The sequence below is a fragment of the Papilio xuthus genome, unplaced genomic scaffold (assembly GCF_000836235.2).
Source record: "Papilio xuthus unplaced genomic scaffold, Pxut_1.1 DF824888.1, whole genome shotgun sequence".
In the NCBI taxonomy this organism is placed as follows: Eukaryota; Metazoa; Arthropoda; class Insecta; order Lepidoptera; family Papilionidae; genus Papilio; species Papilio xuthus.
Genome location: NW_013533761.1, coordinates 4,661,582 through 4,674,311, shown reverse-complemented (window position 1 = coordinate 4,674,311; position 12,730 = coordinate 4,661,582). Strand labels below are relative to the sequence as shown.

At 46.3% G+C, this 12,730-nt stretch overlaps 3 protein-coding genes across 3 annotated transcripts in view; all 3 read right to left on the bottom strand.

The window, feature by feature from the left end:
- Nucleotides 1-2,509, bottom strand: part of LOC106126998 (lens fiber major intrinsic protein) — a 3,352-nt gene extending 843 nt beyond the window's left edge. The window contains exons 1-4 of the mRNA XM_013324913.1: nt 2,412-2,509; nt 1,138-1,664; nt 939-1,019; nt 4-119 (exon numbers count right to left, since the gene is read on the bottom strand). Coding sequence (XP_013180367.1) covers nt 4-119; nt 939-1,019; nt 1,138-1,664; nt 2,412-2,424 — 737 coding nt within the window. The 5' untranslated portion in view covers nt 2,425-2,509. The remainder of the gene's footprint in view (nt 1-3; nt 120-938; nt 1,020-1,137; nt 1,665-2,411) is intronic.
- A 5,182-nt stretch (nt 2,510-7,691) lies between these two features.
- Nucleotides 7,692-11,443, bottom strand: LOC106126997 (aquaporin AQPAn.G). The gene is made up of 5 exons (XM_013324912.1): nt 10,345-11,443; nt 8,829-9,079; nt 8,370-8,579; nt 8,005-8,223; nt 7,692-7,844 (listed from the first exon to the last, which is right to left on the bottom strand). The coding sequence occupies exons 1-5, from the start codon at nt 10,382-10,384 to the stop codon at nt 7,692-7,694; spliced, it is 873 nt and encodes a 290-aa protein (XP_013180366.1). The 5' UTR covers nt 10,385-11,443.
- Nucleotides 11,444-11,930: 487 nt separating this feature from the next.
- The window catches only part of Bap60 (Brahma-associated protein 60), a 3,046-nt gene continuing 2,246 nt past the window's right edge, over nt 11,931-12,730 (bottom strand). The window contains exons 6-8 of the mRNA XM_013325266.1: nt 12,603-12,698; nt 12,408-12,518; nt 11,931-12,146 (exon numbers count right to left, since the gene is read on the bottom strand). Coding sequence (XP_013180720.1) covers nt 11,946-12,146; nt 12,408-12,518; nt 12,603-12,698 — 408 coding nt within the window. The 3' untranslated portion in view covers nt 11,931-11,945. The remainder of the gene's footprint in view (nt 12,147-12,407; nt 12,519-12,602; nt 12,699-12,730) is intronic.

The following is a 12,730-nucleotide window of genomic DNA, read 5'->3' as shown; positions in this document are numbered from 1 at the left end:
AGCGAGTCCTCGGGGCGCGCGGGGGTGTGGGCGCGGGTGTGGGGCGCGGGGCGGGCGAGCAGTGCGCGGTGCAGTAGCGCGCCCAGCGCCGCGCCGCCCAGTGGCCCGGCCCAGTACACCTGCGTAGTGAACACACCGCTTAAATACACACATAAGCATTGTCGTCAATATTCATATAGCAATTAAATTAAATGTTAAGATTATAGATATGAAACCTTAATGAAGTCTTTTATGCAAGTTCGATGTCTCTCGATTAGACTTGATTTTTGACACGTTATTTTATATTGTAAATGTCTAACATTAAGAGAATTTACTCGAGCTTAGCGCCTTCGCCTACGTTTTTTTCATGTATAACTTCACATATAAATATTCTTCGCACACACCGGACGGTGACTGGTTTTTTTTTATATCATAAGATGGCAAACGAGCGAGCGGCCACCTGAAATCGCTGAAATAGCGAAGTGACCGTTGCCCATAAACATACGCAATTGCATATGCGTTGCCTACCTTTAATCGACGGAGGAGAGGATGCACAGAAAGAAAATATTTTCCCTTTCCATGCATCCTCTCATCCGGAAAGTCCACTTCCACTTCCCATCCTTTCCTTATAAGAAAGAGGATGGGAAGGGAAAGAGGACTATATAAGGCCTCCGGGACACACACTCATCAGACGAAACGCGGAATAGCTTCCTCTTGACGCCTGTCTTCTGTATTTCACCGGACGAGCCGGGCCAATTCGTGCGAAGATGTTAAAGCGGGCTCTACCACTGTTAAACTGGTTTTGAGCCTCCACACTAATGTAAACTCTTTTGCGCGCGGAACCCGTGCGCGCCCTCTCTATCTCCTACTGGGTGGGGATGCCTTAACCTACACTACGGATATAAATGAGAAGTGAATACACAGGCCATATAGTGGGATGGGTGAGGCGTGAAAGTTACCCAGTGATCCGCCGTGAGGCCCTGGAAGAGCGCGGGCGCGAAGCTGCGCGCCGGGTTGAGGCTGGCGCCCGTCAGGTGGCCCTGTGCGAGAACAACGTTTACGCCTTTTAATCAATGTACTAAACATATTAAATTTGACCCACCATTAAAGATTTACCCAAGGATCGAATGACCATGTATTTAATTTTGGGAATCTTACCCCGGCATAAATAAGTCCGGCCACGGTGAGTCCGACCTTGAGGGATACGGTGCGGTCGGGCCGGCTGGCGTCGTGCGCGGACCACAGCGCGCAGCACACCAACGCCAGCACGCCCGTCAGTGCCGCCTCGACGGCTACGGCGGCCGGCCACGACACCGCCGGGTGCGTCGCGCCCTCGCCCGCTGCGTGCGGCGCCAGCGCCCGTAGCGCGCCGAACCCGAGCACTGCGCCCGCGAGCTGCGCCAGCGCGTACCCAGCGGCCGCAGCTCCCGGCAGCTGGCCCACCAACAGTGCGGCGAGGCTCACCGCCGGGTTCATGTGCGCCCCTGACGCCGGCCCGAAAATCTCAGCGTTCGCTAGCACCACGAAGCCGAAGGCGAGCGCGGGGTGTGTGAGAGGGGGCGGGGCGCCGCCGGCCGGCAGCAGCGCCGCGATGCCCAGGAGAATGAGGAGCGCGGTGGCCACCAGCTCGGCCAGCAGGGGGCGCCACCAGCGCCGCGCCCACGCGCCCACGCCTCGCTCGGACTCTGTAACCGGGGAACTAACACTCGGTTATACTTTTACTTGCAGTAGTACGACACCAATAACTTCTCGGTTTTTCAATTAAACGCTTTATTTTCGTTTTTTCTGTTTTGCGAGTACAATCACGGAATGGCTGGTGTGTGAGCGGAGGTAGACGTCTCCACCACGCGCCTCTCTACCCGCGCTTTACCTCTCTTACGATATACCTACGTATGTTGTGCAAAGCAGCCCTGGTGAAATAAATTTTAGGGTGTAACTAATAGCTCACAAAGCGAACTCGAAAAGAGCTCTATATTTAAGTGTACGTTTGACGATTATATCAGCAATGTTTCTAACAGCGAAGAGTCCGCCAATAGTTTGTAGAGGTGACACTTGGTGCATCGCTATCTAATTGTTGGATGCGTAACTGGAAGGAATGCCGCTGCGCTCAGGCAACTCGGCAACCGCTGTGTGGCGTCTATTTATTATTTTAACAAAACACATTTGATACACCCCAGTTTCGTTCCGCGCACAACGCGACGCTATCCTACAAAATTACTTATGTGTGTCATCCAATCTTATTTTAGAACTTAATATTCACAGTCTAAACTAATTCCAAAAAAAAGTATGTTACAATATCTTATTGACGAAAGTCAAATTTTCGTGATTTACTAATAAAATATTTGACAGTGTTCGTGAACTGCGCTATATGATCGCGACCCGGTGGCATTCGGCACGGAATAATAATACGTGTGTGCAACGTGGGTACTGACCGTCGCTAGGCATCGTGCTGCTGCGGAGGGCCGCTCGCGCCGACTGTGCTGTGGCCGTGGCTGGCTAGCGGCTCGCGCGGCTCCCGGCTCGCCCCCGCCCGCGCCCGCTGCTCGCCGCTCGCCGCTCGCCGCTCGGCTCCGACTTCACGCTATATCCTACTCTTCTCTTCTCAATTCAGTACATTTCTTGAACACGACTTGGCACTGAACAGATACCGTGATATGCAGCAGGTCGTAAGCTGCAGACCCATTAACCAGAGTATTCAATGGTTCAATAATACCTAAACTGAACCTACTTCATCTACTAAAACGACGACGAGACAGAAACTCGTAGGTATTTAAAGATAATCTTGGTTAGTTAGTTATCTATAAGGCCTCGATTTTAGCAACTCCACTGGCGCATATTTTGCTTGTGAGCAGGATCCGGATTTACCCGAGCCAGCCCAGCTCCGAAGAATCCCAGCAACTCTTTTATCTTGTTTATCCTGTATTAAAGCACTGGTGTGCGGTGCAGCATCACGTGGGACGCTGTTTCTTCGTGACCCATGCGCGCTGTGCAGAGGAGGAGCTGTCCGTAATATCAGTATTAAACAAATCAAATGTTTGTGAAATTCACCATATCCTGTAATGGCAGCACAACTTCCCCGAGTTGCTGGTATTTGAGTACTTGGTGCTTTTACAGTAATCTACAGTATTTGCAGTAATAGTGTGGGTATAGTCTGTCGTCGGTCGACATCTAATACATATACAATTTGCCTACAACTTTGTGAAATAAAAAAATTGTAATTAAAAAAAAAGAGAACAATTTAGATGTATATGTAACAGTGGTCAAAAAAGCTTGTAATTTTTTTTCTTTTTTTTGCTATAAAAGTAAATGTTATAGCTTTATAATATAAAGAAGCATAATTTTGCACATCAGACTAGTTATAAATAAATATTAGCATGTATATAATTATTGCTTTGTATTTTATAAAAGATCTGTTTAACTTACTGTTTAATACATAACTTAGGGACATAAAAAATCACGAATATGTTACAATAAAGTTGTGTTTGTACTTATATGTTTATTTGTTTGTGAAACTTGTAGTGAGTCCGGGGAATTTGCAAATTAAAACGTTATTACAAGCATAAGCATGACGCTGATGCACAAACGGACCGCTGGCATGGTGCAATACCACACAGAAGATAGGTGTGTCCATGGACGTCAATAACCATCTCGCTTTGAAGCCTTCACTTATAAAAAATGATATTACCTATCCAGCCAGTCTTCCATCAAATCTCCTTCATCTTGCCATTCGCACCTTGGCTAAACAAGGATGGCAAAGTAAGAAGAACTAGAATAGTTTCATGCACGCTCATCCAGGGAAACGCTCTAACTTCAAGACTGTAAATGTTAAAGCATAAAGCTTAACGACGAATTGTTCTTTTTTAAGTTAATAATTTATTATAGTTAAGTGGCAATAACGATGTTATGTAAAACGTTATAGATTGCGAGAGGTCAGGGGCCGCGCCCCGCGCCTCGCCGCGCTTGCGCAAGCGCACGATACGGCGCGAAGCGTTATCACTCGTTTACGAAAATATAACACGAACTATTCTTATTTTTTAAATTTTAAAATAAATGTACACAAGTTTTCCTCGTCAGTCGACTCTTCCCCCTCGCCCTGCACTCCGCCGCGACGTCTGGCAATGCTCCAGCCCCAAAGACAAAATATTTGTATTATAATATCTGTTTTGATCACCCTTAACTTAGGGTAGGCTCCGAGCCCCTCGGTGGGGACGTATAGTGAGCTGATGATGATGATCTGTTATGAAAACATAGATAATGTGAAGCGGAATGTGCTACAACAACCAGACGGGTGACGGAAGAGCTAGTCCCCGCAGTGGGGCACCACCGGAAGCTCTGCGCTCATGTCTCGCTCTGTATTGTCTACAGTCACGTTGCTTACGATTGTATTTATCTCATTTTTTCATTCGGAACTTGAAATAAACTCACCTCCTTGTTAACTATTTAATTTGCTGTCAAAACAAAATTATGTATTTTTACAGCTATAAAATCAAACGATGGTAATATATAAATATGTAGGTAAACGAGTTTGTGATTAGCATACAATACGGACATATATCAAATTGAAATAATATCGTGAGGACATGAACAAGAAACTGGTCGCGAAACAAGTAATCCTTGTAAGTGTAGTATCAACGTACAAGATGACGCCGCACAAGTGAAGGCTGGTGAAGGCATCGGCACACTGCGCTCGCCTGTGTACAGTCAACTCAGTGGCTAGCGCTGTAGCACTAATCTAAAGCGAAAAAGTTTTATTATATTTGAATATAAAGGGTCACGCGCGACTACGTTAATTAAAATCCTGGTCTAGGGCGCATTAGTCGGCTTTCTTTATTACATCATTTTCTAATGAACGCAAAGAAATTAGCTCAAGTTTTCATTGAAATATCAAACGTAACAGAAGTAAAATAATCTCATTTTTGTTTTTGATTTTTATTTATTATATTTTACAAAACTACGAAACTACATATTTACTTTAGGTCATAAAACCCCTCGCATATCTATTTAGCTTTTGCTCGACTTCGTCTGCGCAAAAGTTTTTAATGAAGGGTGAAATGTATCTTATGTGTTACTCAAGACTATGATTCTATACGTTTTTACCAAATTTCAATAAGATGTGTTGAACCGTTGTGTAGTTATCGAGTAAACAAATGTTGCTTGTGCTGGTTACATGTTGTTGATTCACACAGACGTATTCCACGGCAACCATACACATTGTCGGGGTCAAAGGTACCCTAAGCGTTCTTTCACACTACGTTCTACGTGTATATAACATTTCACTGAGATCCGTTGAACTGTTCAGGAGATACCTTACTAGGTATCTCCTGAATCTAAGTTAGAGAACTTAGATTAAGTAATTTGTTAGCCGCTAATTTATACTATGTGTACAATATTTTGTTTGTAATTTAATCAGTTTCAAAATGATAACGTTTTGCGTTATCTGTTTGTTCTAATTACGTACTTAGTAGTTTGTTTGTTTGTTTGTTTGTTGAACATTGTTGAAGATTGTGGTGGGTTGCGTCAGAGGACACCGCGGCGGCTAACCACTGGTCAGCTGGTCACTTACTGCTCGCTGGCCAGTAGCAGCGAGTGTGTGTGTGTGAGTGCGCTTGTACAATTTACTCTGCAAATTAGGTTTATCAGTGAACAGTGGTGAACACTAATGAGTTAATACTTACCGATGTGTTCCTTATAATCTCTAGATTACAGTGATTATGTAATTTTAGTGTTTACGCGGAATGTACTGATAATTTGATAAAAAAATATCATTAATTTTGAGGTTATGATCCATATATAAATAAATTGAACAGCAATGAAAATCACGACATCATCAACTATATGCATTTAAACTATATTTTTTTTGTCATCATAACTCATCTGCTCAAAACTTCTGAGTTAATCTGAAGCGCGGCAAAGTGTTACACACGATGAAATTATTGACACTCAGTAACAAAGATGTAGTAATTCTGCGAATTATGTTTATTTAAAATAAAATTTGTAATAGCTATATAAGTAAAGAAGTGTGTATTCAATTCTGACCTATGAAGTGAAGCTAGACCCATTTCATTGTCCGTAACATAAAAATTATCAAACCCGTCGTCTGTTCCCGCCCTTGTTACTCTGACACACGAAAAAGACCCTATCTTTTTTTTGAGAAGGGGGCAAACGAGCGGCGGGAACACCCAGATGATCAACGACACCCATGGACATCTGCAACACCAGAGGAAATGCATTTTCAACGAACCATCACTATTGGAGATTTCATTGGAAATAAAAATCATCTAAATTATTAGCAACATTTTCGAAACAACAAATAGTTTCAGAGATTTTTTTAGCGATGAAGATTTAAGCAACGATAAAGATGAAATACACATCAAAACATGATACTTACAGTTACAATACTATGTGAAAGTGAAAATAACATTCAAATTACTAAAACCGGTAAAATCAGCCACAGTGAGCCTCGCTCACACGACAAACTTTGTGCTGCGCTGTTGAGTTCCGGCTCGTGGACGTCTCTCACAGTCGCCGCGTCACCTGTTGACCTCGCTGTTCCGCGGCTTAATATTCCATTGGACAAAAGCAACTGCTCGGCGGCACATTATGATAATTACCTATTTAATATTACCAAGTAGTAGTTTTTGTGAGGTAATGGCGGGTGGGGCGAGCAGTGAGCGACGCGCGGCCGCCAGGGGACAAGTGCCACCAATCTGACTAAGTAACCAAGGCGGTGTCGTGGCCGAACAATTTGTAGTACTAATTAAATATTATAATAATCCAGTTATTTAAGAAATATGCTGAAGGGTAACTAGGTATGTAACGCTGACAACACTTCCCTTACAGAATGTGTTGTTGCTGATTTGTTTAAGAGCACTAGGTTATTTCTATGCAAAGATTATTAAAAATTTTAACAAATAATACCGTAAATTATAAAATTTCCTATTAAATGTTTTTTATTACAAAACGCTAAGTATACAAGTTATTGCTATTTTAAAACTGTATCGCTTTCTTTTGATGGGAAGTTTATTTATAAGTATGATAGCGATTACAAGCGACTCCGTCCGCGCGGAATTAAAATAAAACATAATTAGCAGCCAGTTCCATATGTATACCAAATTTCATCGAGATCCGTTCATGACTTCTAAAGATACCTTCAAACAATCATCCACCCACCAATCTACAACATCCGGATTTATAATATTAGTAAAATGTACATCTTACTAATATTGCAAATGCGAATGATTGGATGGATGGATTGATGCTAATTACAAGATATCCCCAGAACGGCAGACGGGATCTCGATGAAATTTGATGTAGATGCAGAACAAAGTGTGGGAGAACACAACACGGTTCCCGTGGGATACTTCTGATTAACATAACATTTACAATGAAATCGTTGAGGTATTTGAGAACCACATTTTATTGAATCTTAATGCATCCAAGTCTTACAGCATTACATTACTATGTTCCTTTTTTCGTACTGAATATTTTTTATTAATAAGAGAAGGGGGCAAACGAGCGGCAGGAACACCGAGGTGATCAGCGACACCTATGGACATCTGCAACACCAAAGGAACTGCAGATGCGTTGCCGGCCTTTAAGGAAATGGTGTGCTCGCTTCTTGAAGGTCCCTAAGTCGTATTGGTTTGAAAATACCGCCGAGGAAAGACCGTCCGCCGCACGCCGCGCGCCTGCTACTTGTGCGCTCGAGGCGGCTAGGCGCGGGCGTCCGGCGCCGGGCGGGCGGTCGCCGAAGAGGCGCGCGGCGGAGAGTCCCCGCGCGCGGCGGCGCCCGCGGGCGCGCCCCACACGGCGCGGTACACGGCCGCCGCACACAGCGAGCCGCTCGGCGGGCCCACGCAATACACCTGCGTGGAGAAACACCGACATTTACACCATAAATAAATCGCACAATCTTTTGTTCCTGTCTCTCGTTGCTTGCGGCCTACTGTCAAAATGTTAAATATACTCGAATATTAAGCAGGCAACGGTCGATGCAGCAGAGAGCTACGACAGAGAGGCAGAGACCCAGACGGCGGTGAAGTCGCCGGCGTAGAGCGCGGGGGCCAGGCTGCGCAGCGGGTTGGCGCTGGCGCCCGTGAGGGAACCCGCCGCCAGCGTTAGGCCGGTCACAGTGAAGCCGACGCGCAGCGGCCACGAGTCCAGCAGCCGCCGATTGCGCGCGTCCCAAGAGGCGCAGTTGGCCCACGCCAGCACGCCGCCCAGCAGCGCCTCCACGCACGCCGCCTGCGACACGAAACGCCGCCGCGCGTTACTAAAATTCAACTTCTTCAAAACTGTGTGGACCTGACAATAACTTTCGATAAGTCACGTGGAATTCGGACGTTATATTCGGTATGTGTCCGGTGACCGGTGACATTTGAAGATCGCACCTGTGCGGCGCCGATGTTGGGCGCGGGCAGTGTGCGGCAGGCGGCGGGCGCCCCGGGCGCCAGCGCGCGCAGCAGGGCGCCGCCCGCCGCCGCGCCCGCCGCCTGCGCCGCGAGGTAGGTGGCGCCGCGCCGTGCCGAACGGTGCCCGACCACCACTGCAGCCAGCGTCACCGCCGGGTTCATCATGGCGCCCGATACGTGATCGAAGCACTGCAATGCATACATTTTGCCATTGAAAGTTTATGGCGGCACAGGGTTAGCCGCGAACGCTCAACTAGGGAAAAAAACAAAAAACAAACCTTTGAATTGAAACATGTATGTAATCTTTTATTTCATGGCGGAAAAAACCATCAGGATACATTACGTGCCGCCGAAATAGATTAGATTGGAATAGCACTGTATGAACTAACCCGTTAGACATCGAACTATTTGCGTGGGAGGCAGAAGGGCGGGACTCACCTGCACCAGCGCGGTGACGACAAGGCCGGCGGCGAGTGCGCGCTGCAGCGGCGGGGCCTGCGCGCACGCCGGTAGACACGTCAGCAGCACGAGCAGCGCCGAGCACGCCGCCTCGGCCGCCGCCTCACGCCAAACCGCTCGCGAGCCTCGCGGCCGCACGTCCGCGCCCCGAGGACACACCGCGCACAGTCTGTCCTCTTCTACCTCGGAATCTCCATAGAAACCTCCTTTTGAATCTCGAGAATCGACTCCTTTAAAAACATATTTATTTAAATATAGCTTGAAATAGGTATATCTATGCGTTTTCTTATCAAGTCATTATTTTATGTGTACTAGAATGAATACTATCAAGATATGCGACGACACGAAAGATGCCACAGTCGAAATAGTTGTCTTTTTTCGGGAACTCCTCAAGTTAATATTTTAGTTTATAATATGTGCCAAACTCAACATTAGGTTTTGAAGGCTACAGTTTTGTTCATTATTCACGATAAACTTGAATAGGCATTTATTATAATTTGCAAGAAAATTTGTGAAGAAACTTCACCAAATATAATAGATAAAATTTCGGCATTGAAATGTACGCCAATCAATTGCCGACATGAGCGTCTCTGTATGCAGTACGTATGTACGTAGGTACATGTTATATACATACATACACTACATGTATACATACACAGCCGCAAACAAAATAATATTTAGACAAGGATTAGGTGCGCCGCGCCGGCTTCATGAGTGCGCGTTTCCACTGCCGTGAAACCGTGTCCTCGTACGAGTAAGTATTGCTCTCAATCGTTTGGTTATTTTGAAGTTATCATTTTGATCGTTCTGCATGTATCTAAATTTTCAATACAAGTTAATATTTTTTTTTATTATATATCATAAGGTGGCAAACGAGCGAACGGCCACCTGAGATCGCTGAAATAGCGAAGTGACCGTTGCCCATAGACATACGCAATTGCATATGCGTTGCCTACCTTTAATCCACGGAGGAGAGGATGCACAGAAAGAAAATATATTCTCTTTCCATGCATACTCTCATCCGGAAAGTCCACTTCCCATCCTTTCCTTATAAGAAAAAGGGTGGGAAGGGAAAGAGGACTAAATTAGGCCTCCGGGACGCACACTCATCAAACGAAACGCGGAATTGCTTCCACTTCACGCCTGTCTTCTGTGTGGTCGTGGTATTTCACCGGGCGAGCCGGGCTAATTCTTGTGAAGATGTTAAAGCGGGCTCTACCACTGTTAAAAAGAAAAAAAGTATATTGTCGTTGCCTTATTGTGCGGTCACTCTGCCGATTTAATAATCTTAGGTTATTTACACAATAAAGCATTACGTTTTATCCACAAATTGCACTAACAAAATGTATGAAGAAAATAACTTATATATATAGATATAATTTATATAGAACTGTGGCGAAATATCTGTCAGACATAAAATAGTAGTGCGTGTGAGCGGAGCGGCGTCAGGTCCACAGGAGCGGCGGAGATGTGGAAGGCAGAAAAAGCGACTTACTTGTGACAGTGAGAGGTGCGGGCTCCCGCTCGTGCACCATGTTGCGGAGGGCCGAGCGCGCGCTGACTGCGGCCCGCGCCAGCGCGCCACGCAGCCACCGCGCGCGCCGAGTACGGCGAGGACGGCGGAGACAAACATCATTAAGTTGTAATTCATACCGGCGTGATAACGTATGTTATTTGGTGACGTGCAAACAATGCGTCCGTCCCGCGATGAGCAAGCGTTTAGCACCGGTCGCCGCTCACCGCTGTTGTAATTCGCACTCGCCAGATAAGGACTCCTCGGACTCGCCTTGTATGAACGCCTCACATCAACAATAATCAGTCGAAGGAATAACTAAAGGAAAGCATTACGTGCGGCGCGCCGCTCGTGTGTGCGCACACCTCTGGCCTATGTGCGATTTTACAACCCCAACAATCACGTCATCTATAAATGTTCCTTACCAATTTCTTACTACACAATATTATAAATACAAAATATGTGGATGGATGGATGTTCGTTATAAGATATGATTCTAGAGCCATGCAGCCGTTCTGGAGATATTGCTTTCAGAGAGTATATCTAGATATGGAATACTGAGTGGAAGCAATGCTTAGGCTACTAAAAATGTTTTCATTAATCGTGCGCGGAAAATGTCGCGGGCGACAACCCAGACTGCTAGTTGTCAATATTTAAGTTAGAGTTAACCGGCTGCCGTAAAGATCGAGATATGGCCGTCCTCCGGCGTCGTTCTGTTCTGTACGGCGACTGTGACACCCTTAGCTTGGATTTAGATAAATCCTTTGTATTATTATTATTTACTGAAGATAAATTATAAGTACAATGTCTGTTATAAATAAACGTTGCGAAGATAGTCAGCAGATAGCGAGAAGCGAGTGCCGTTGTCTGTCTGTGTGAGTAGTACTGTCGGCGGAGTGTCTGTGTGTTTGTACGCACGGTCGCGTTTGTTCTGACAAATCTCCGAAACGGCTGGAACGAATTTCAATTTGACGCAGATTATAACTCCCATCTTACTATAATAATATTAAAAATGCGAATGTTTGGATGGATGATTGTTTGAAGGTCTCTCCGTCTCAGAATCTCTATAACAGCTGAACGGATCTTGGTGCAGTTTGGCACAGATGTAAATCATAGTCAAGAAAAAGAAATAACCATCTACCATTTAAGTTTTTTTAATTCCGTGCGGACAGAATCACGGGCGACACTCAGTACGCCAAAATGAACCATTTTTTAGTTATCGTGGTTTTAGCTTTGTTTAAAGTAAGGCAAAAATCAAACATCAAAAATGTGTTTTTCGATTTATATGTGCACATTTATGGGACGTCCTGAGGGTGAAGGAAAACATCGTGATGCTGCAAAGAAAAGAAGAAAGCGAAGAAATTCAAAAGATATTATATGTGTGAAGTGAACCCGCACTGAATCAGCGTGGTCGAGTATGGGTCCAGTCACCACTCACTTAGGGTAGACTTGGAGCCCCTCAGTGGGGACGAGCAGTGAGCTCCACAATTATCGGGCCGTCACAAAGTGTGCGCGGAGTCGGCGGAGGTGAGGGCGAGGAATTGAAACGCGCATTAATTACATAATTTTATTAGTAGCAGCGCCTAGAGGCGGGCGAGGTGGGGGTGAGGGTGAGGGTGGGGATGGGGGTGAGGGTGGGGGTGCGGCGCGGCCAGCTCGAGGTCGCGGCGGCGCGCGGCCAGACGCGCGTGCAGGTAGCGCGCGACTCCCTCTCCCGCCCACGGCTGCGCGTAGAATGCGCCGCGCCGCTCCTCCTCGGGGTTGCCCGCGCCGCCCGACAGCGTCTGCACACGCGCATGTCACACGTCACCCCACGCCCCGCGCTCCGGGCGCAGCGCCCCGCGCTCCGGGCGCAGGGCCCGAGGGTGACGTCAACTAACATAAGTTCGAAAAGAAAAGAAAAAAGAGAATGTATTTATCGAAGGCGATGCAATCCCGCGATGGAGGGGAATGAATAACAAATTATAAATAGTGAGTATGAAATGGTGAATGTGCGATGATGAGCAAGCAGGTGGAGGCGGACACGGCAGCGGGAAGCAGATCACCTTCAGGTCGCGCGACTGGCTGACGAGCCACTTCTGAATGAACTGCTGCGGCTCCTTGCTGAAGCTGAGGAAGAACTCGCGGTTGGTCTTCAGCTGGTTTATTGTGTCGACCTGCAGCAACACACAGACAAACAGTCAGTGCAGTCGCGGGAGAGGGTTAGTTTACAAATACATATGGTTTGTTTGAGGACTGACCGTCTCGTGTATCTTGGCGTCGAGGCCCTGTATCTCCTGCTGGTTGGCGGTGCTCAGCAGGAAGCTGTTCATTTGCGTCTTGAGGGTATCGTCGACCTGCAAAAAGGGCCGGCGGTGAGTGCGGGTCG

Bases quoted from the DNA above. Each gene is read 5' to 3' on its own strand.
- LOC106126997 (XM_013324912.1), bottom strand. From the start codon at position 10,384: ATGGTGCACGAGCGGGAGCCCGCACCTCTCACTGTCACAA. The intron at 9,080-10,344 runs GTAAGTCGCTTT...ATGTTTTTAAAG, and splicing joins CGCACCTCTCACTGTCACAA to GAGTCGATTCTCGAGATTCA. The intron at 8,580-8,828 runs GTGAGTCCCGCC...TATGCATTGCAG, and splicing joins TCGTCACCGCGCTGGTGCAG to TGCTTCGATCACGTATCGGG.